This window comes from Notolepis coatsorum (genome assembly GCF_963971535.1).
Source record: "Notolepis coatsorum genome assembly, chromosome: 8".
Classification (NCBI taxonomy): domain Eukaryota; kingdom Metazoa; phylum Chordata; class Actinopteri; order Aulopiformes; family Paralepididae; genus Notolepis; species Notolepis coatsorum.
This window is the reverse complement of record NC_140172.1, coordinates 134,091,992-134,113,611: the sequence shown is the minus strand read 5'-3', so window position 1 is coordinate 134,113,611 and position 21,620 is coordinate 134,091,992. Positions and strand designations below refer to the sequence as shown.

The window sequence follows — 21,620 nt, the reverse complement described above, 5'->3', positions numbered from 1 at the left end:
CATTCTAGAAACCAGCATTGTAGAAAACTGCATTCTAGAAACCAGCATTCTAGAAACCAGCAATTTCCTGTCCGTTGTTGATATTAGCAAACCCTGCAGCAGGACTGTAGTCTAAGCCATCTCCATAGCAACACAACAAACATTTACATACATAAAACATTTACATTAAACATACATACATACATACATACATACATACATACATACATACATACATACATACATACATACATACATACATACATACATACATACATACATACATACATACATACATACATAAATACATATATATATAAATACATACATACATACATACATAAATACATACATAAATGCATACATACATACATACATACATACATATATACATACATACATACATACATACATACATACATACATACATACATACATACATACATGCATACATACATACATACATAAAACATACATAAATACATACATGGATAAATACATACATACATAAATACATACATACATACATACATGCATGCATACATACATTAGGGCTGCAACTAACGATTATTTTGGTAGTCGACTAATCTGTCGAATTTTTTTTCGATTAGTCGACTAATCTAACGATTATTTCTGTCACACCCTTCATCTCTGCTTCCTGTGGGCGCGGCTCTTAGCAGACTTCTTAGCTTAACATAACAGACTGACAGTAAGTTTGGGGGAACTAATGGGATAACTGGGGTTGCAACAAAAGTGCAACTAGGGCTAAAAACACAATGAAATAAAATAACAATAATAATAATAATAATAATAATAATAATAATAATAATAATAATAATAATAATAATAATAATAATAATAATAATAATAATAATAATAATAATAATAATAATAATAATAATAATAATAATAATAATAATAATAATAATAATAATAATAATAAATAATAATATATCCTTCTTAGCAGACTTCTTAGCTTAACATCCCAGGGAACTAATGGGATAACTGGGGATGTTGTTTGCTCCTGACAAGAGTCTCAAAGTCTGGGGTGATGGTAGACAAAGCAACTCTGAGGTCATGCTCAATGTCCAATCTGTTCCTCTGCTTTGTCTTCAGCTGGACCAGAGCTGAGAAGCCACTTTCACAAAGATAGGTAGTGCAAAAATCAGCGCAAAGATTCTGCGTCGACGAGTTTTTATGATCGACATCGTCGATTATGTCGACTAATCATTGCAGCCCTGTAAAGAACCAAATTCCTCTGTTATAACGTTAGACTTGATTTTTCGTGGAATTGTTTTTGCTGTCTTTATTTTGAAATACTGTCTTTTATTTTTGAAGATACTGGTGGTCCCGCTCGCGCTGTGTCTACCTTGCGTAACAACGACTTCCGGTTAACGTACAGGTTCAGAGAAATGGTTGACGGGAGAGAGTACTAATGTAAATAACGGAGATCTCACTCTCATTAATATAACTGTTGGGGAAGGAAACCCCTCTTCTTTACCTGGTTTAGCACCTAGCTGGAAGGCGAAGAGGTATGTGTTCATTTATGGATTGTGTTATTTGTGTTATATTGGCAATCTTCATATTTTGTGTATTGAGCTGAACTAGCTAAGATGCTAACCCGTGCTACACCTTTCACTGGAAACGTGGTTTGGACAAACGAATGACTGTATGTCTGTTTCCACTTTCAGCTCTTACGGTGTCAAATGGTGAAACTGTCAATAAATGGTTGGCATACCGCACCATAGCCATCAGTCTCAAGGAGTTCATTTTGTCTGAAGTAAAGTCCAGCTTGGGAAATGCTACAGTAAGAGCTCTGGCCCTCATCATCCCTGCCGCCCGACGCTGCACCGAGGAAGCCTGATCTACGACGACAAAACCACGGGGGCTGAGTTGCTGACAACGGACAACGGACAATAGACAATTCATCAAGCAACTCGGCGCCATTCCATGGGTCTTGTAGACAAAAAAGACTTCACGTCAGTGCCAGCTGGCTAAAGGTTTGATGCGACGGTCAGACAAAGGAAAAAGAACAATTATTTCATTAAAAAGGGTACAACTCATCTTCAACAAGAACATTCATAGCTGGCTGGAGGTTTGAGGCGACGGTCAGACAGAGGTATGGAACAATTACCTCATTAAAAGGGAACAATTCATCTTCAATAAGAACAATTGATGCTCACATTGACAGTTTGAAGAAGAAATCGAAGTCAACAATTAAGAAACCTTGTTTCTTTTGCACTGATTATAATTTATTAATTTAATGCAGAATTCCAAGGTACCCTCCACACTAAAGGTATTTATATAGAAACCTCGTTTTTTGCACTGTGAATATAACTACTGTAGGGTACCTGATCAACTCTACTGTAAAATGCCTCTATGGATAACTATGTGCAGTCTAAATGGTAACATAACTGGGTATTCACTGGAATGAAAAGAAACATTTATAATATTCATTATTCAGCACATTATTCAGTGTTAGGTTTTGGTCCTCTCTGAGTAGTATAAATAATTAGGATTCTTGGTGCAGTAAAAATAGTAAGGATTATCTGATATTTTATAATAATAGTAAAAACTACGGTTTATTATTCAGATCAGATTTAATTTTGCAGATTTAAAAATGAAGCAAGCAGAGACTGAGCACCATTCTCCACAATTAGAGCTGGAAAATCAAATAGATAGCTTACAGTTTAAAATTAGTAAGCTCGAAGTGGCTCTCGAACAAACGCTAGATACTACTGAGAGGAAACGTATAGAGAAGGAAATTCTAAACAAAAAATAAATCCTAAATAGCCTCAAAGGTCAAAGTCAGGAGGACGGCGAGGAGCACCTCCGACGCTCAGACCGAATAAGATATCCAACCCCTAAATTGCTTGAAAAGCAACAAGAAGAGGCACAGAGAAAGGAAAGAAAATTCGCCTCAGCATATAAAAGGTGGAAAACTGGAGTCCGTGAGTCAAGAAACCAGCTCAAATCGGAACTTAATGAAAAGGAATTGGCATTAATGTCCGAAGCTCTGGAGGAAGAGAAAGAGGCTGTGTTGAGCGCCTACCTTGAAATACGAGGTCACAACACACCATCAGTTGAACTGAGAAGCTGCATCGATACATGTGAGGCAGTTACAACTATGAGAGGATTTTTGACATTGACGAAGAATTCGATGGAGAACAAGTACGATGTCGTCTCAAAGAACTGCTTAAAGGCAGCTATGCTCGGTCCATCTATGGATCCACTGTCTCGAGAGTGAGTCACAAATCAGCCATCACTCATGACAGCGCCACCTTGACAGTCAAACTGGTGGACGCTGCGGCAGATCTTGCCGCTAAGGAGGTGGAGTATGAAGGGTTGCTGGAAGAAAGGAAGCAAACAGAGAAAATAGAAGATTTAGAGGGGCAACAAAGAAAGCAGCTTGCAGTTGAGAAGCGCAAGCTTGTACGCCTCCAGGCAGAGAAGGACGTGAAGACAGCCCATGCCAGGCTGCAAGTTTACACACAGGAAGGCAGCGTCCACTCAAATAGTCCCGAAGGAATTCACAATGCCTCCTCGGCGGCAAGCAGACAACCCCCCAACGTCACAACCTTGTCGACTGATGTAAATGTATCATCCCTAGCCAAGGCCTTCCAAGATAGCATAGCTCTAAATAGACTTCCAGTTCCAGAGCCATCTGTATTTAATGGCGATCCTATCCAGTTCCTTGAGTGGAAAGCCTCATTTATGTCACTCATTGACACAAGAGCCGTCTCATCTGCTGATAAACTTTATTATTTGAGGAAGTATGTAGGGGGCCCTGCTCGTAAAACCCTGGAAGGAACCTTCTATAGAAATGACAGCGAAGCCTACAAGGACGCGTGGGACAAACTAAACCACAGATATGGCCAGGCCTTCGTTGTACAGAGAGCCTTTAGAGACAGGCTTGCAAATTGGCCAAAAATACAACCAAAGGATGCAGAGGGACTAAGAGACTTTTCAGACTTCTTAAACGCCTGTCAAGACGCAATGAGGCATGTGAAGAGTCTCGAAATATTGAATGACTGTGAAGAGAATAGAAGGCTAATCCAAAAGATGCCAGACTGGGCAATGTCAAGCTGGAACAGAAAGACTACCGAAGCCTTGAACAGGACTCAAGAGTTCCCCAGCTTCAAGGACTTCGCCACATTCGTGGAGACGGAGGCAGAAATTGCTTGCAATCCGATCACCTCATTCCATGCTTTCCGCACCCTTGAGTCCAGCACAGAAAAACGAAACAACAGGGACCCCAACAGGAACAAAGCGTGTGTTCTTAGCACTCAAACTGAGGCCGACAGTGACAGGCAAAGACCAGCCAAGGGAAACGTAAAGCCCCCTTGTGTGTTCTGTCAGGACAATCAACACAGTCTACATGGATGTCCCAAGTTCATCGCAAAGACCTTGGCGGAGCGACGGGAATTTGTGAAGGAAAATAAGCTCTGCTATGGCTGCATGAAATTCGGTCATAGTGCCAAGGACTGCCGTCATCGACATTCCTGCGACACCTGCGAAGGTAACCATCCCACTTGTCTTCATGATGACAGCTATGTGAGAAAGGAAAGGCCTGCACCATGGGAAAACATTTCCCAAAGCAAAGCTGTTCAAACAGAGGCTGCCGCAACGTCACTGGCAGTCACTACTGCTGGAGCAGGACAAGCCACCAACACGTCCATGATTGTGCCTGTGTGGGTGTCCTCAAGGAACACGTCAGGAATGGAAAAACTGGTCTACGCCCTGTTGGACACACAAAGTGACACCACTTTCGTCGACCAGGAAGTCAGTAACACTCTAAAGGCAGACTCCTGTCCAGTTAAACTGAAGTTAACTACCATGATAGGACGAGACACAATAGTCAAAACCCAAAGAGTCTCAGGGCTTCGTGTACGAGGTTATAGCTCCTCCCTGCACATCGATCTTCCTCCTGCCTATGCCAAGGATTGCATACCGGTGAACCGCACCCACATTCCAACAAAGGAAACGGCCAAGAAATGGAATCATCTCTCCACAGTCGTAGACGAGATTCCACAGCTACAGGATTGTGAGGTTGGTCTCTTGATAGGATATGACTGTTCAAGGGCCATGGCACCAAGACAAGTAATATCAGGAGGAAATGATGAACCTTATGTAGTTCGAACCGATTTAGGATGGAGCATTGTGGGGTGCTCTTCACCGCGCCTCGACACTCCAAGCCAGGCGAGCAAATGCTTCCGGATCGCGGTCAAGGAGCTCCCACCAGTCACCCCTGCAGATGCCATTCGCGTTCTGGAGTCCGACTTCAAGGATGCCAAGGAGGATGGAAAAACAGTCTCCCAGGATGACATCCTGTTCCTAGACAAACTAAAGAACGGCATCAACAAAGAGAAGTCAAATGGTCTCTCCACAGTAATGGAACGAGAGGACGTGGAGTGCCTCATAATCAAAGACCTACAGAGACAAACATATCCAGAGGAACTGAAGTTACTGAAGACAGGCTCTCGGCTGCCACTCAAGAACAAGTTGCATCGCCTCAAACCCTTTCCAGACAAGGATGGTGTAATCAAGGTGGGAGGAAGGCTCTGTGACTCCAATCTCCCCCATGCAGTCAAACACCCTGCAATCAAGGATGGTGTAATCAAGGTGGGAGGAAGGCTCTGTGACTCCAATCTTCCCCATGCAGTCAAACACCCTGCGATCATTCCGAAGGAACATCACATCACGAAGATGATCATCACACACTGCCATGAAAAGGCCAAACATCACGGTAAAGGAATAACCATAAACAAGATCAGATCAAAGGACTACTGGATCTTAGGATTTGGTTGGGTCGTGGCATCTCATCTCTGTCGATGTGTGACCTGCAGAAAGCTCAGGAGAGACACAGAAGAACAAAGAATGGCCGATCTCCCTCCAGAGCGTGTGGATCTATCTCCCCAGGTTACCTACTATCGCCATCAGGCAACGCTGGCACACGCCAAAGAGAAACCTCCAGATAGGTGACATAGTTATGATGAAAGATGATGATCTGCCGAGAAATAAATGGAGATTAGGTAGAGTTCCTAAATCTATAGTGGATAGAGATGGTCTGGTTAGGAGATTGACAATATGTCTAAGTGACTAGATGTTTACTAAGTAACGCACCCTTGCATCTCTTAAAGATGTATTTTATTTGATTTGTGTTTGACAAAACTTTAATACCATAACTTTTGGTTATTGCTTATGGGTTATTGAGAAATCATTGTTTGTTTATGCATGGTTTCCTACAATATTTGAAACAACAATGATTTGATGGGAGTGTAAAGAACCAAATTCCTCTGTTATAACGTTAGACTTGATTTTTCGTGGAATTGTTTTTGCTGTCTTTATTTTGAAATACTGTCTTTTATTTTTGAAGATACTGGTGGTCCCGCTCGCGCTGTGTCTACCTTGCGTAACAACGACTTCCGGTTAGCGTACAGGTTCAGAGAAATGGTTGACGGGAGAGAGTACTAATGTAAAATACATACAGAAATGCATACAGAAATAAATACATACATACATACATACATACATAAATCCGTGAGTCTGCCTCAGGGCAGCTCTGGCTGCAATTGTAGCTTACCACCACCGGTATGACTGTGTATGAACGAATAATGGACTCTGTGAAGCGCTCTGGGTCAGTGAAGAGCGCTATATAAATCCAAGTCATTATTATTATTATTATTAAATACATACATAAATATACATACATAAATACATAAGCAACACAATAGGCTCCTCACCCTCCGGCTGCTCGGCCTTGCGGGGGAGACTCTGCTCGGAGATGGTGTAGATCTGCGTCGCTCTGGAATGCTGCAGGAAGTAGCCTTTCCCCGCCGGGCAGATCTTACTGAAGGCCACTGGTAGACAAATACATAGAAACAAAGGTAGGTATAAATAAATAAATACATCAATAACTAACGGCTGCAGAACTCCAGAACTAATAGGAATGTCTGGTCACTAAGTGTGTCCGATTCGTAATCACCGAAACCTACAACGTATGACATATATCAGGCCAGTTAGGGCACCTTGTGTAGACTGCACCTTGTATATATACTGTTTACTTTTACTCATAGTATATATTCAGATGTTAGTTCTTTATTGCCTTTATTTATTGTAATTTGTAACATATAATATAACCGATAGGCCATACAGACCCTCATCTGCACCTTTGTTTACACTGATACATTTTTCTCTCTCATATTTGTATATTTAGAGTCAATTATATTGTTTACACTGTTTTCTTAAATTTTTTCTCATATATATAAATAATTGTGTATACATACATACAGTACATACACACAGTACATACATACTACATACATACATACATACATACATACATACATACATACATACATACATACATACATACATACAGTAAGTAAGTACATACATACATGCATACATATATACATCCCACACAGACACGCATAACATAAAACACTAGGACAGAGAGAGAGAGAGAGAGAGAGAGAGAGAGAGAGAGAGAGAGAGAGAGAGAGAGAGAGAGAGAGAGAGAGACAGAGAGAGAGAGCCTGCTGACCTGTGCCGACGTGAGGGCACCTCTCACAGCCCCCACCCCAGGCCTTGCCCACCGTGCAGCAGCACATCTCCTGGGACAGAGGGGTGGCCAGAGCGTGCTCACAGCGACCAGCCTCCAACACCATCAGGTAACACTGACCCTGTTCAGCTGGGGAGTCTGAGAGAGGGGAGGGGGGAGAGGGGGGGGAGACAGAGAGACAGACAGAGGGAGAGAGACAGAGGGAGAGATAGAGAGAGAGACAGACAGAGAGACAGACAGAGAGAGACAGAGGGAGAGAGAGACAGACATACAGAGAGACATGCAGACAGACGGGTAATTACTGCAGGTTCAAAACAAAACAAACAAGACATACAGCAAAACACAAGGGAATCATATCTAGATCCTACTGTCCTACCAGTTGTAACCCCTACACAGCATCTCAATCACCCTCCCCTTCCTCTCTCTCTCTGTTCCTCTCTCTACCTGTTCCTCTCTCTCTGTTCCTCTCTCTCTGTTCCTCTCTCTACCTGTTCCTCTCTCTACATGTTCCTCTCTCTACCTGTTCCTCTCTCTCTCTGTTCCTCTCTCTACCTGTTCCTCTCTGTTCCTCTCTCTCTGTTCCTCTCTCTACCTGTTCCTCTCTCTACCTGTTCCTCTCTCTCTACCTGTTCCTCTCTCTACCTGTTCCTCTCTCTCTCTGTTCCTCTCTCTACCTGTTCCTCTCTCTACCTGTTCCTCTCTCTCTACCTGTTCCTCTCTCTACCTGTTCCTCTCTCTCTCTGTTCCTCTCTCTACCTGTTCTCTCTCTCTACTGACCTATGCACCTGTTCCTCTCTCTCTCTCTCTACTCACATATGCACCTGTCTCTCTCTCTACTCACCTATGCACCTGTTCCTCTCTCTCTCTCTCTACTCACCTATACACCTGTTCCTCTCTCTCTCTCTCTCTCTCTCTCTCTACTCACCTATACACCTGTTCCTCTCTCTCTCTACTCACCTATACACCTGTTCCTCTCTCTCTCTCTCTCTACTCACCTATACACCTGTTCCTCTCTCTCTCTACTCACCTATACACCTGTTCCTCTCTCTCTCTACTCACCTATACACCTGTTCCTCTCTCTCTCTCTCTCTACTCACCTATGCACCTGTTCCTCTCTCTCTCTACTCACCTATACACCTGTTCCTCTCTCTCTCTACTCACCTATACACCTGTTCCCCTCTCTCTCTACTCACCTATGCACCTGTTCCTCTCCAGCACCAGGCCGGTCTTGCAGGAACACTTGAAGCTGCCCAAGGTGTTCAGACAGTCTCCGTTCAAACACACGCCCTGCATGGAGCACTCGTTGATGTCTGGTGAGGGAAGAGGAGGAGGGGGGGGTGAAGATGAGGGGGGGGGGGGGGGGGGGGTGGGTGAAGAGGAGGAGGGAGGTTTATTTATCACATACATACCAGGGTGAAATGCGGTTGGCCATGGCCGCTTCGATTGTGCAAGAATACAATAGTAAATAATAGTAAATAAAATAAGTAGAATAGACGTGTTAACACAATGGCGCCCAAGCACGGATATATCCGGCTTTCGATTCCACCCGTTGTGGACAGAAGCGCGGATAAATCTGTGGCAAGTAGTTATTGCTTTTATTCCATATTAATAACCTATTCAAGGTCGCCGAGCGGCACTGCAGATTTACCCTACTCTATGAATTCGAGAAGGTGCAATACCGGCCAGATCCTCTTAGGGGCGCTATCGTGATAATGCAGTGTGCCCTGCGGCTGAACGGATCAGTCTTTTTTTTTTACTTTCAATGGAGATTTCAGTTAGCAGGTTTCTAGATGTGCAGCATGTAGCTTGGATTACGATTTGCATCGCAGATTTCACCATGCAATAAGGGGATTTATCATCAGCCAATGGACATATCGATCTACCAGATGGCGATCGATACCGGGGAAATGCTCGGGGGAATCCCACCGGACCACGGTAAGATCTTTTTCACGTAAAGTACATCCCGATCGGGCCTTGTTTTGATAGCCATCCAGGCGTTTGGCCTATGAGGCTAACGCGGTTATTGTTAATCAATAATCAGAAACGACGTCCCCCGCCCCCCCCCCCCCCCCCTTTCATGCATACATGCGTGAGGAGGGTGCCGATCATATGCAGTTTGAGTTTTAACTGGAGCGTATCTATAACCGAAATGCCATTGGATATAACGTTATTAGCTATTAGCCCATTATCTCGGCTTCCAGGAAATATACTAGACCAAATCCGGTATAATGCTTATATTCACGGCGCTATAAAATGAGAACGTATTGATGAAATATTTTTTTCTTTAAGCCATTTTGAAGGGACGGTTTATGGTCTCAATTCACAATGAGAATGGACAGATAGCAATACTATAAAGTATAGATTTAGCTCTACAAACAGCCCCACGTCTGTTTACATTTCACGGTCCTCTTGAGATTAATTAGACTCATCCCAGTGGCCGCGAAAGTGTTAATAAATCCTGAGATAATTGCAATACAATGTTGAGCTACGACTTAAAGGCACTGGGTCCTATGTACACTACTATACAATATACAGTTTTACTTCTATGTCCCTATGCTATACTTGCTTTTTTTTTTTTTTTTTACATTTTATTGCTTTATTGGACAGACCCAGCAGAGAGGAAGGATGGGAGAAGATATGGGGGGAGGACATTCGGCAAAGGTCGCCGGGTCCGGGAGTCAAACCCGGGCCTGCCGTGTTGCACTGCAGTGCGTTACGTGGTGCGCCACTCTGGCGCCCCTATACTTGGTATTTCTAACTATACTATGCAGTAATTACAACAAGTTATTTTCTTAAAGTGTAATTTTTTCCCTTCCTTTAAAGTGTCCTTTCCTTGTGTGTTTAAAGTGACCTATGGTGCGTTTGTGTGTGAGCGAGTGCAGAATGTGTGTGTGTGTGTGTGTGTGTGTGTGTGTGTGTGTGTGTGTGTGTGTGTGTGTGTGTGTGTGTGTGTGTGTGTGTGTGTGTGTGTGTGTGTGTGTGTGTGTGTGTGTGTGTTCATGTGTGCTTGTGTGTGGAGAGATCATTGATCAGTGTTCTGATGGCCTGGGGGAAGAAGCTGAGCCTGAGTCTCTCTGTTCTTGCTGCGTATATGCGGAGGCGCTTGCCTGACCGCAGCAGCTTGAACAGGCTGTTGTTGGGGTGGTGAGGGTCCTTCATTATTCTGCAGGCTCTGGATTTGCACCTCCTATTGTATAAGTCCTGCAGGGGTGGTAGTGCAATACCCGTTCTGATGAGCGCACCACTCTCTGTAGGGCCTTCCTGTCCTGGGCTGTGATGTTTCCAAACCAAGCAGTGATGTTCCCAGTCAGGATGCTCTCTATAATTATAATTTAGGACCTGCTCCGAGGTCATCAATTGGCACACATGCGATGCATGCATGCAATTCGTATCTGCGATTAACCCATCCCGTCGTCCTTCCCCCCCAAGGGCAGCCGGGAGCAGACAGGCACAACGTGAGCCGCGCCAGGGGACCAATCCAAGTGCTCCTGTCCGTCTTCGTCAAGGACGCCACAGCGTTAGCGATCTTGTTGTTGTGCATGTTTTTCCATTGGGTTTATCTTATCGGGGGAAACCCTTGCGAGCACGGGGAGAACATGCAAACTCCACACAGAAAGGCCTGGGAGATACCCCACCTGGGTAACTGGCACCATGGAAACCTGGTCCCCAAGCGGGATACCGCCCCAGAATAGAAGGAGTGGAGTATCTTCCCTGATACTCTGAACTTCCTTAATTGTCTCAGGTGGTAGAGGCGCTGTTTCGCCTTTTTTACCACAGTGTATATGTGTGTTGTCCATATCAGGTCCTCTGTGATGTGGACTCCCAGGTACTTAAAACTGCTCACCCTGTCCACGATAGCCCCATTTATCCACAGTGGCTTGTGTGTCCCCTGCTGTATTCTCCTAGAATCCATGATCAGCTCCTTGGTTTTACCAATGTTCAGGAGTAGGCTGTTATCCCGGCACCAACATGCCAGTACCTCAACCTCCTCCCGGTAGGCCTTCTCATCATTGTCAGAGATTAGCCCCACCACCACTGTGTCGTCCGCAAACTTCACTATGGAGTTGGTAGCTGAACCTGGCCACACAGTCGTGTGTGTAAAGTGAGTACAGCAGGGGGCTCAGAACACAGCCCTGGGGGGACCCAATGCTCAGGGTGATTGAGTTGGAGGTGTGTCCACCCACCCTGACCGCCTGGGGCCTGTCACTCAGAAAGTCCAGGATCAAGGCGCTCAGGGTGGAGTTCAGACCCAGATCGATCAACTTGACAACCAGTCTGGTGGGGACTATGGTGTTGAAAGCTGAACTATAGTCAATTAACAGCAATCTCACATAGCCCCCCTTCTGACTGTCAAGGTGAGAAAGGGTGTTGTGCAGTACCTGGGAGACCGCGTCGTCATTGGACCTGTTTGTCCTGTATGCACACTGCAATGGGTCCATGGTACTAGGGAGGGAGGCACAGATGTAATCCTTGACCAGCCTCTCAAAGCATTTTATGACCACAGAGGTGAGTGCCACCGGTCTGTAGTCATTAAGACCTGCTGGAGAGGAGTTTTTTGGCACAGGGATTATAGTGGACACCTTGAAGCAGGCAGGGACCACGGACTCGGCCAGGGATAGGTTGAATATGGTGGTGAACACTGGGGCTAGCTGGTTAGCACAGGACTTCGCCCTGTTATACCATCTGGGCCTGCAGCTTTCCTAGTGTGCACCCCCATAAATGCTCTCCTCACGCTGTGTTCCGTCAATGAGAGAGTGTGCTCCTCCCCGTGGAGGTCCCCCTCCCCCCTCCACTCCGTGATAGCCGGCGTGTCAGTGACGCCGCTAGCCGGTGAGCTAACGTTGCCACTGTTCGCCCCAAATCTCGCATAAAAGGAGTTGAGTTCGTTCGCAAGGGAGGCGTCGGCACTCCCGATTGAGGGGCTGACCTTATAGTCAGTTATCGTTCGTAGTCCCCGCCATAAGCCTCCTGTGTCATTCTGGGCCATCTGTGTCTCCATCTTGTTCGCATATCTTTTTTTGGCAGCCTTCACTTCTTTGCGCAACCTGTAAGCTGTTGCCTTGTACTCGTCCATATTTCCAGATGCACGGCCCGAGTTGTAAGCAGTGGTGCGAGCATTCAGGGCGACTCGGATGGAGTTGTCAACTCACGGTTTCTGGTTTAGAAAAACCTGAACTGTCTTTGTGGAGACGATACTGTTAGCTAGCGTTGCTATAAAGCTAACAACAACGTCCATAAATTCACTGACGTCACTGGAACTCGACCGGAGCATGTCCCAGTCGACGTCATCCAGTGCGTCCTGTAACGTGGCCTCTGATTGCTCGGACCACCGCACCACTACAGCCTCTCGGGTTCTTTGTTTATATCCAGGCATGAGGAAAATGGCGTCATGGTCAGATTTCCCGAATGGAGGAGCCGGGATCGCCTTGTAGCCCTGCTTGAAAGGGGTGTAGCAGTGGTCCAAACTGTTCCCTCCCCTGGTGGTACATTTGATGTGTTGATACAAATTTGGCATAACCTTTCTTAGGTTTGCTTTATTATTTTTTTTTTATCTACTTTTTCTCCCCATTTTCTATTTTTCTCCCGTCCCAATTTCGTATTTTCCAATTCTACCCTCCCCTGCCTCGAACGTTGTTAGACCATGCCTCCCACTGGTCGGCTGCAATGTGGACCAAGCCTTGCATCACGTGTCCCCTCCGGTACACGAGGAGGCAGCTGTCGCATCTTTTCAGCTGCACAGCGCAATCTCTCAGTGGCGAGGAGTAACGCGTGGGAGGCTCACGCTGCCCCCGTTGCTTCCTGATTCTGCTGTACAGGCGCACCAACCGACCTGTAGGAGTCGCTGTCCACAACGTCCGATCCCCACCCACCGGCTTTCCCACCCCCTAATACTGCCAATTGTATTAGTATGAACGACCAGCCAAGCCGGAAGCAACGCAGAGAGCTGGGCTCGAACCCAGCATATCCTGCGTTAGTGGCGAGCGCCTTGCCCACTGCGCCACTTAGCCGCCCCCTTAGGTTTGCTTTATTGAAGTCGCCAGCCACCACCATGATGGCCACGTCTGGATATTTGATTTGGTGTTGGTTCAATGAGTCCTGGCGGTCCACCAGTGCTTTGGCGGTATCCACTTGCGGTGGGATGTGTATACTGCGGTGCTGATGATTGCTGTGAATTCTCGGACGACATAGAATGTTCTAGGTCCGGCAAAGGAGGAGGAGGGGTGATGAAGAGGAGGAGGGGTGATAAAGATGAGGAGGGGTGATGATGCAGAGGGGGGAGGGGTGATGAAGACGCGACATTTGCAAATTACTTCTGGAATAAGTTCTTTATCCATGAGCTACAGATGCCCTTCATGCTGGAGGCTGAGAATAACAGCAGCACCATGGTGAGAAAACTGTGCTCGTCTGGAATAACAGCAGCACCATAGCTCTCTCAGTCTGTCTGTCTCTCAGTCTGTCTGTCTCTCTCAGTCTGTCTGTCTCTCAGTCTGTCTGTCTCTCTCAGTCTGTCTGTCTCTCAGTCTGTCTGTCTCTCTCAGTCTGTCTGTCTCTCTCAGTCTGTCTGTCTCTCAGTCTGTCTGTCTCTCTCAGTCTGTCTGTCTCTCAGTCTGTCTGTCTCTCTCAGTCTGTCTGTCTCTCTCAGTCTGTCTGTCTCTCAGTCTGTCTGTCTCTCTCAGTCTGTCTGTCTCTCAGTCTGTCTGTCTCTCTCAGTCTGTCTGTCTCTCTCAGTCTGTCTGTGTCTCTCTCAGTCTGTCTGTGTCTCTCAGACTGTCTGTCTCTCTCTCAGTCTGTCTGTCTCTCTCGGTCTGTCTGTGTCTCTCTCAGTCTGTCTGTCTCTCTCAGTCTGTCCGTCTCTCTCAGTCTGTCTGTCTCTCTCGGTCTGTCTGTGTCTCTCAGTCTGTCTGTCTCTCTCAGTCTGTCTGTGTCTCTCTCAGTCTGTCTGTGTCTCTCAGTCTGTCTGTCTCTCTCAGTCTGTCTGTGTCTCTCTCAGTCTGTCTGTGTCTCTCAGTCTGTCTGTCTCTCTCAGTCTGTCTGTCTCTCTCAGTCTGTCTGTGTCTCTCTCAGTCTGTCTGTGTCTCTCAGTCTGTCTGTGTCTCTCTCAGTCTGTCTGTCTCTCTCGGTCTGTCTGTGTCTCTCTCAGTCTGTCTGTCTCTCTCAGTCTGTCTGTGTCTCTCAGTCTGTCTGTGTCTCTCAGTCTGTCTGTCTCTCTCAGTCTGTCTGTCTCTCAGTCTGTCTGTCTCTCTCAGTCTGTCTGTCTCTCTCGGTCTGTCTGTGTCTCTCTCAGTCTGTCTGTCTCTCTCAGTCTGTCTGTGTCTCTCTCAGTCTGTCTGTGTCTCTCTCAGTCTGTCTGTGTCTCTCAGTCTGTCTGTGTCTCTCTCAGTCTGTCTGTGTCTCTCTCGGTCTGTCTGTCTCTCTCAGTCTGTCTGTCTCTCTCAGTCTGTCTGTCTCTCTCAGTCTGTCTGTGTCTCTCAGTCTGTCTGTCTCTCTGGATCAGCTGCTCTCAGTCTGTCTGTCTCTCTCAGTCTGTCTGTCTCTCAGTCTGTCTGTCTCTCTCAGTCTGTCTGTCTCTCTCAGTCTGTCTGTGTATCTCAGTCTGTCTGTCTCTCTGGATCAGCTGCTCTCAGTCTGTCTGTCTCTCAGTCTGTCTGTCTCTCTCAGTCTGTCTGTCTCTCAGTATGTCTGTCTCTCTCAGTCTGTCTGTCTCTCTAAGTCTGTCTGTCTCTCTAAGTCTGTCTGTCTCTCTCAGTCTGTCTGTCTCTCTCAGTCTGTCTGTGTCTCTCAGTCTGTCTGTCTGTCTCTCTCAGTCTGTCTGTCTCTCAGTCTGTCTGTATCTCTAAGTCTGTCTGTCTCTCTCTCAGTCTGTCTCTCTCTCTCAGTCTGTCTCTCTCAGTCTGTCTGTCTCTCTCTCAGTCAGTCTGTGTCTCTCAGTCTGTCTCTCTCTCTCAGTCTGTCTGTCTCTCTGGATCAGCTGTTCTCACCTTGACAGTGAGTGCTGTTGAATCGCTTGTAGCCCTGCGGGCAAGTAGAGCCGTAATCCTCCACTATGGTCTGCTTCACTGAAGCATCTGAGAGAGAGACAGAGAGAGAGAGAGAGAGAGAGAGAGAGAGAGAGAGAGAGATAGAGAGAGAGAGAGAGAGAGAGAGAGAGAGAGAGAGAGAGAGAGAGAGAGAGAGAGATGTAAGGGGTTAATGGTAGTTGGTAAAATGACTACTAAATACTGTTTCCTTCCACAGACACAACTTTTAATATTACTTTTACTACCTCTTATATAATAACAATAATAACAGCAACAACAACAAGAACAATAATAATAGTAATAACAATAACAACAATAATAATAATATTACTACTAATAATAAAAAATAACTAACAATATATCAATAAACACATCTTACCATCTTTAGATAATAAAGTATTCAACCTCTACTGTCTTTAACTATGAATGAACACAACACTCTAACTCACCATCTTTAGATAATAAAGTACTCAACCTCTACTGTCTTTAACTATGAATGAACACAACACTCTAACCTATCGTATTTAGATGATACAGTTTGAAAACAGTTGTTTTCGTCTGGGGTATTCAACTGTCTATATGGAGTGTTTGTCCGCCTCTTCTGGTTCTATATTTCCTCTATGGACTTAACCTAAAATTAGACATTGCAGGAAGGCAACACCACAAAACAACATACATCCCATTTTAATAGAGCCTTAGGCGAGTATAAATATGTCATCACTGCAGACTGGAAATAGCCAAGCGCTGCAGAGCATGCATTTACAGTTCCCAACGTCTGGCTTTCAGGATCCTCTACGTCAAGATGACGTTAGCAAGCCTAAGGTACTGATCGTTTTGAAATAGTGTTGAAAACTGAAAACTGTTTTGGGACAGCTCTTTTTGGCTCCCAGCCTCCCAGCAAACTGTTGTCAATTTGTCAAAAATACCACCCCTGGGTTGACAACGTCAGTTTGAACCCAAGGCTCTTTTAAATTACATGTAGTTTTCAGGGTGTTGCTCTCCTTTATGATCAGCCACAGCCATTTTACACACAACACAGGACAATGGTTTTACTTTACAACACAGGACAATGGTTTTACTTTACAACACAGGACAATGGTTTTACTTTACAACACAGGACAATGGTTTTACTTTACAACACAGGACAATGGTTTTACTTTACAACACAGGACAATGGTTTTACTTTACAACACAGGACAATGGTTTTACTTTACAACACAGGACAATGGTTTTACTTTACAACACAGGACAATGGTTTTACTTTACAACACAGGACAATGGTTTTACTTTACAACACATGACAATGGTTTTACTTTACAGGACCCACAGAGAAAACTATACAGAAAAGGTTCAGTGAATTACATCAGACCCATCTCCTCTGGGACAGAAGGTGAGAAATCACACGTGATGAAATATTTAACAAAAGAGAAACAGTCTTAATTGACAGAATGCTAAATTAAACCCAATTCCAAAATATAGTAAAGAGAGGGCAGACAGCTTAGAAAAAGATAATAATAATAATATATTGAAGAGAGGGCAGACAGCTTTGTAGCCAATGAGTGTGGCTTTCCAATGATACCACATGATATGATAATTGGGGATCTAATACGTTCTCTATTGATCAATTTATGATAAAGAAAAGCAGGGTCCCCCAATTGGGGGACCTTGCGGCTTAACAATAATCAGTGCAGGAGCTCACTTATCCTTGAAAGACACTTTTATCACTAACTTAAAAGGGCATACATCTCCATAAATGTTCAAGGGGGAGGGAATAAGTGCTTACCCTACAGACCCCAAGAAGTGCTGTATATTCTGTATGGTTTAATATAAATGCATTTTTTATTCCAATCCCGATTTGTATTTGAGATTCCCAAATCCCATCGGACTTGACTTCTTCGTGTCCCTCAATGAGTGTAATACCAGCATTCAACTGTATGCGCCACAGCGGTTTCTATCATCATCATCATCTTCATCATCATCATCACCACCCACGCACGCTATGCATAAAATATATAGGTCCGCGGAGAGGCACGCTGAGGAGGCCGTGCAAACTGCAATGGAATATGGGGCATCTCTCTCTCTTTACCTAATATTTTGACATTTTTCAGTTGGAAGGGCAGTCTATATTCGTAATGGTAAAAAAAAATTATATATATATTTTTTTTAAAGGGCACTTTTTTATGAGGCTCAAAAGGGCAGGTGCTCAAGCACCCCTTGGGCTCTATGTGTGCACGTGCCTGGAAGAGAGGGCAGACAGCTTAGTAAAGATAATAATAATAATATATTGAAGAGAGGGCAGACAGCTTAGTAAAGATAATAATAATAATATTATGAAGAGAGGGCAGACAGCTTAGTAAAGATAATAATAATAATATTATGAAGAGAGGGCAGACAGCTTAGTAAAGATAATAATAATAATAATAATAATAATAATAATAATAATAATAATAATAATAATAATAATAATAATAATAATAATAATAATAATAATAATAATAATAATAATAATAATATTGAAGAGAGGGCAGACAGCTTAGTAAAGATAATAATAATAATATTATGAAGAGAGGGCAGACAGCTTAGTAAAGATAATAATAATAATAATAATAATAATAATAATAATAATAATAATAATAATAATAATAATAATAATAATAATAATAATAATAATAATAATAATAATAATAATAATAATAATAATAATATATTGAAGAGAGGGCAGACAGCTTAGTAAAGATAATAATAATAATATTATGAAGAGAGGGCAGACAGCTTAGTAAAGATAATAATAATAATATATTGAAGAGAGGGCAGACAGCTTAGTAAAGATAATAATAATAATATATTGAAGAGAGGGCAGACAGCTTAGTAAAGATAATAATAATAATAATAATAATAATAATATAATGAAGAGAGGGCAGACAGCTTAGTAAAGATAATAATAATATATTGAAGAGAGGGCAGACAGCTTAGTAAAGATAATAATAATAATATTATGAAGAGAGGGCAGACAGCTTAGTAAAGATAATAATAATAATAATAATAATAATAATAATAATAATAATAATAATAATAATAATAATAATAATAATAATAATAATAATAATAATAATAATAATAATAATAATAATAATAATAATAATAATAATAATAATAATAATAATAATAATAATAATAATAATAATAATAATAATATAATGAAGAGAGGGCAGACAGCTTAGTAAAGATAATAATAATAATAATAACAATAATAATATATTGAAGAGAGGGCAGACAGCTTGGTAAAGATAATAATAATATTATGAAGAGAGGGCAGACAGCTTGGTAAAGATAATAATAATATTATGAAGAGAGGGCAGACAGCTTGGTAAAGATAATAATATATTGAAGAGAGGGCAGATTGGTGAAGATAATGATAATAATAATAATAATAATAATAATAATAATAATAATAATAATAATAATAATAATAATAATAATAATAATAATAATAATAATAATAATAATAATAATAATAATAATAATAATAATAATAATAATAATAATAATAATAATAATAATAATAATAATAATAATAATAATAATAATAATAATAATAATAATAATAATAATAACACCAACCCAGCCTCACAATTTCCACTCTCTTTTCCTGATCCAGAAAGGAGCAGCGCTCAGAAATAGATACGACTGTCTGCAGCAAAAAAAAACACACACACAGAACTGCTCCACAATCAAATATAGTGATGGTGTGGCAGTGCTTAAGAATTGACTAGGTCTGCAACCACAGACCAGACCCTTCTGCCTGTCGTACCCCTAGTCTCTCCGTCTATATATATATATATATATATATATATATATATATATATATATATATATATATATATATATATATATATATATATATATATTTATACACTTTCCATGGGAGTTATTTCTTCCAGATGTTTCCTGGGATTTCTATTCTTTGATTCCGGTAACCCTAGACTAGAGCGTTGAAAGACCGCTCTCGCCGAGCGGTGGCCATTTTGTGGCGTCATGGTCAGGTTGTTCTCTGATCTTTAATCTTTAAGATGGAGGAAGACGGGACGCGGCGTGAACGGAGGCCCGGACGCGGCCCACAACAAGACTAAAGGAGCAGCCAGACCTCCCTCTCCGTCTCCGCGGCCTCACTGTGTCTGAGTCAGAGAAGGGAGACGGAATAATAGTAGGATGGAAACAGTGGGCATGCGGAGCGACACAGAGGTTTTCCTGAAATTCAATCGACGACGATGACCTCCTCCTCCAGGCAGCCAGGAACACAATACTACTCTGTCTCTCTCTCTCTCTCTCTCTCTCTCTCTGTCTGTCTCTCTCTATCTACCCTCTGTCTCTGTCTCTCACTCTGTCTGTCTCTGTCTGACTCTCTATCTACCCTCTGTCGCTCTCTGTCTCTCTCTACCCCGTCTCTGTCTCTCTCTCTACCCTCTCTCTCTCTCTCTCTCTCTCTCTCTGTCTCTCTCTCTACCCTGTATCTGTCTCTCTCTCTCTACCCTCTCTCTCTCTGTCTCTCTCTCTCTCTACCCTGTATCTCTCTGTCTCTCCCTACCCCATCTCTGTCTCTCTCTACCCCGTCTCTGTCTCTCTCTCTACCCTGTATCTGTCTCTCTGTCTCTCTCTCTACCCTGTCTCTGTCTCTCTGTCTCTCTCTCTACCCTGTATCTGTCTCTCTGTCTCTCTCTCTCTCTCTACCCTGTCTCTCTCTGTCTCTCTCTCTACCCTGTCTCTCTCTACCCCGTCTCTGTATCTCTCTCTACCCCGTCTGTGTCTCTCTCTCTCTACCCTGTATCTGTCTCTCTCTACCCTGTCTCTGTCTCTCTGTCTCTCTCTCTACCCTGTATCTGTCTCTCTCTCTACCCTGTCTCTGTCTCTCTCTACTCTGTATCTGTCTCTGTCTCTCTCTCTACTCTACTCTCTCTACATGAGCGGGCACACACTCATGTCGCACACACGCACACTTATGGCCAAAGGAAAGGTCACTTTAAATTAGAATAACAGGAACAGTGTATTGCACTACCAAAGCTAACTAGCATGTCACACATGCGCTGTAAATAACTATGTACAGATACCGAGATGTCACTCCATGTTACCTGCTATCTGTTACTGCACAATGTTGTTTCTTCTTTTGATTCTATTATATGTACCACTGTATTGCACATCGTTGCGGGCAAGACCACCCGCATTTCATTGTATACCTGTATGCCGTGACAATTAAAACTCTTGACTTGACTTGACTTGTCTCTCTGTCTCTCTCTCTACCCTGTCTCTGTCTCTCTCTCTCTCTCTCTACTCTGTATCTGTCTCTGTCTCTCTCTCTACTCTCTCTCTGTCTCTCTCTCTACCCTGTCTCTGTCTCTCTGCCATTCTGTCTCTCTCTGTCTCTCTGTCATTCTCTGTCTCTGTCTCTCTCTCTCTGTCTCTCTCTACTCTGTATCTGTCTCTGTCTCTCTCTACTCTCTCTCTGTCTCTCTACCCTGTCTCTGTCTCTCTGTCTCTCTGCCATTCTGTCTCTCTCTGTCTCTCTCTCTGTCATTCTCTGTCTCTCTCTCTCTCTGTCTGTCTCTGTCTCACTGTCCCCCTGCCTCCTCACCCTCTCAGAGACACAGGTTCCTGCACACATTCACAGACGAGCCAGTCGCGGGGCCATGACTTCATAGGTACAGAGGGAGAGGAGGGGAAATGCCTGCTGTGTTCTGATGATGTCATCCTGGCGCGCGCTCTCTCTCTTTCAATTCAATTCAATTCAATTCAAATAGGCTTTATTGGCATGAAATATCAACATACTTATTGCCAAAGCAAGTCCAACATACAAACAATAACATATATATTATTAAGCAATAAAACATACCATAATATTAGCAATAAGTAAAACAATCAACAGAAACATATTAAATTACGAAATAATCATTCAATCGGGTAGTCATTTTACAGATGTAGCCACCCAGATACATGTATTTACAGGGCTTGTTCTCTTATTGTATGACAACCATCTACATATTTTGCAGCTAATACTGTACACTGAC

The 21,620-nt window shown here is 43.3% G+C and overlaps 1 protein-coding gene across 1 annotated transcript in view; it reads right to left on the bottom strand.

Annotated features, from left to right (window-relative positions):
- Positions 1–21,620, bottom strand: part of ltbp3 (latent transforming growth factor beta binding protein 3) — a 225,859-nt gene that overhangs the window by 107,526 nt on the left and 96,713 nt on the right. Inside the window, 4 exon segments of the mRNA XM_084320781.1 lie at positions 6,723–6,839; positions 7,526–7,681; positions 8,737–8,853; positions 15,523–15,609. Coding sequence (XP_084176907.1) covers positions 6,723–6,839; positions 7,526–7,681; positions 8,737–8,853; positions 15,523–15,609 — 477 coding nt within the window.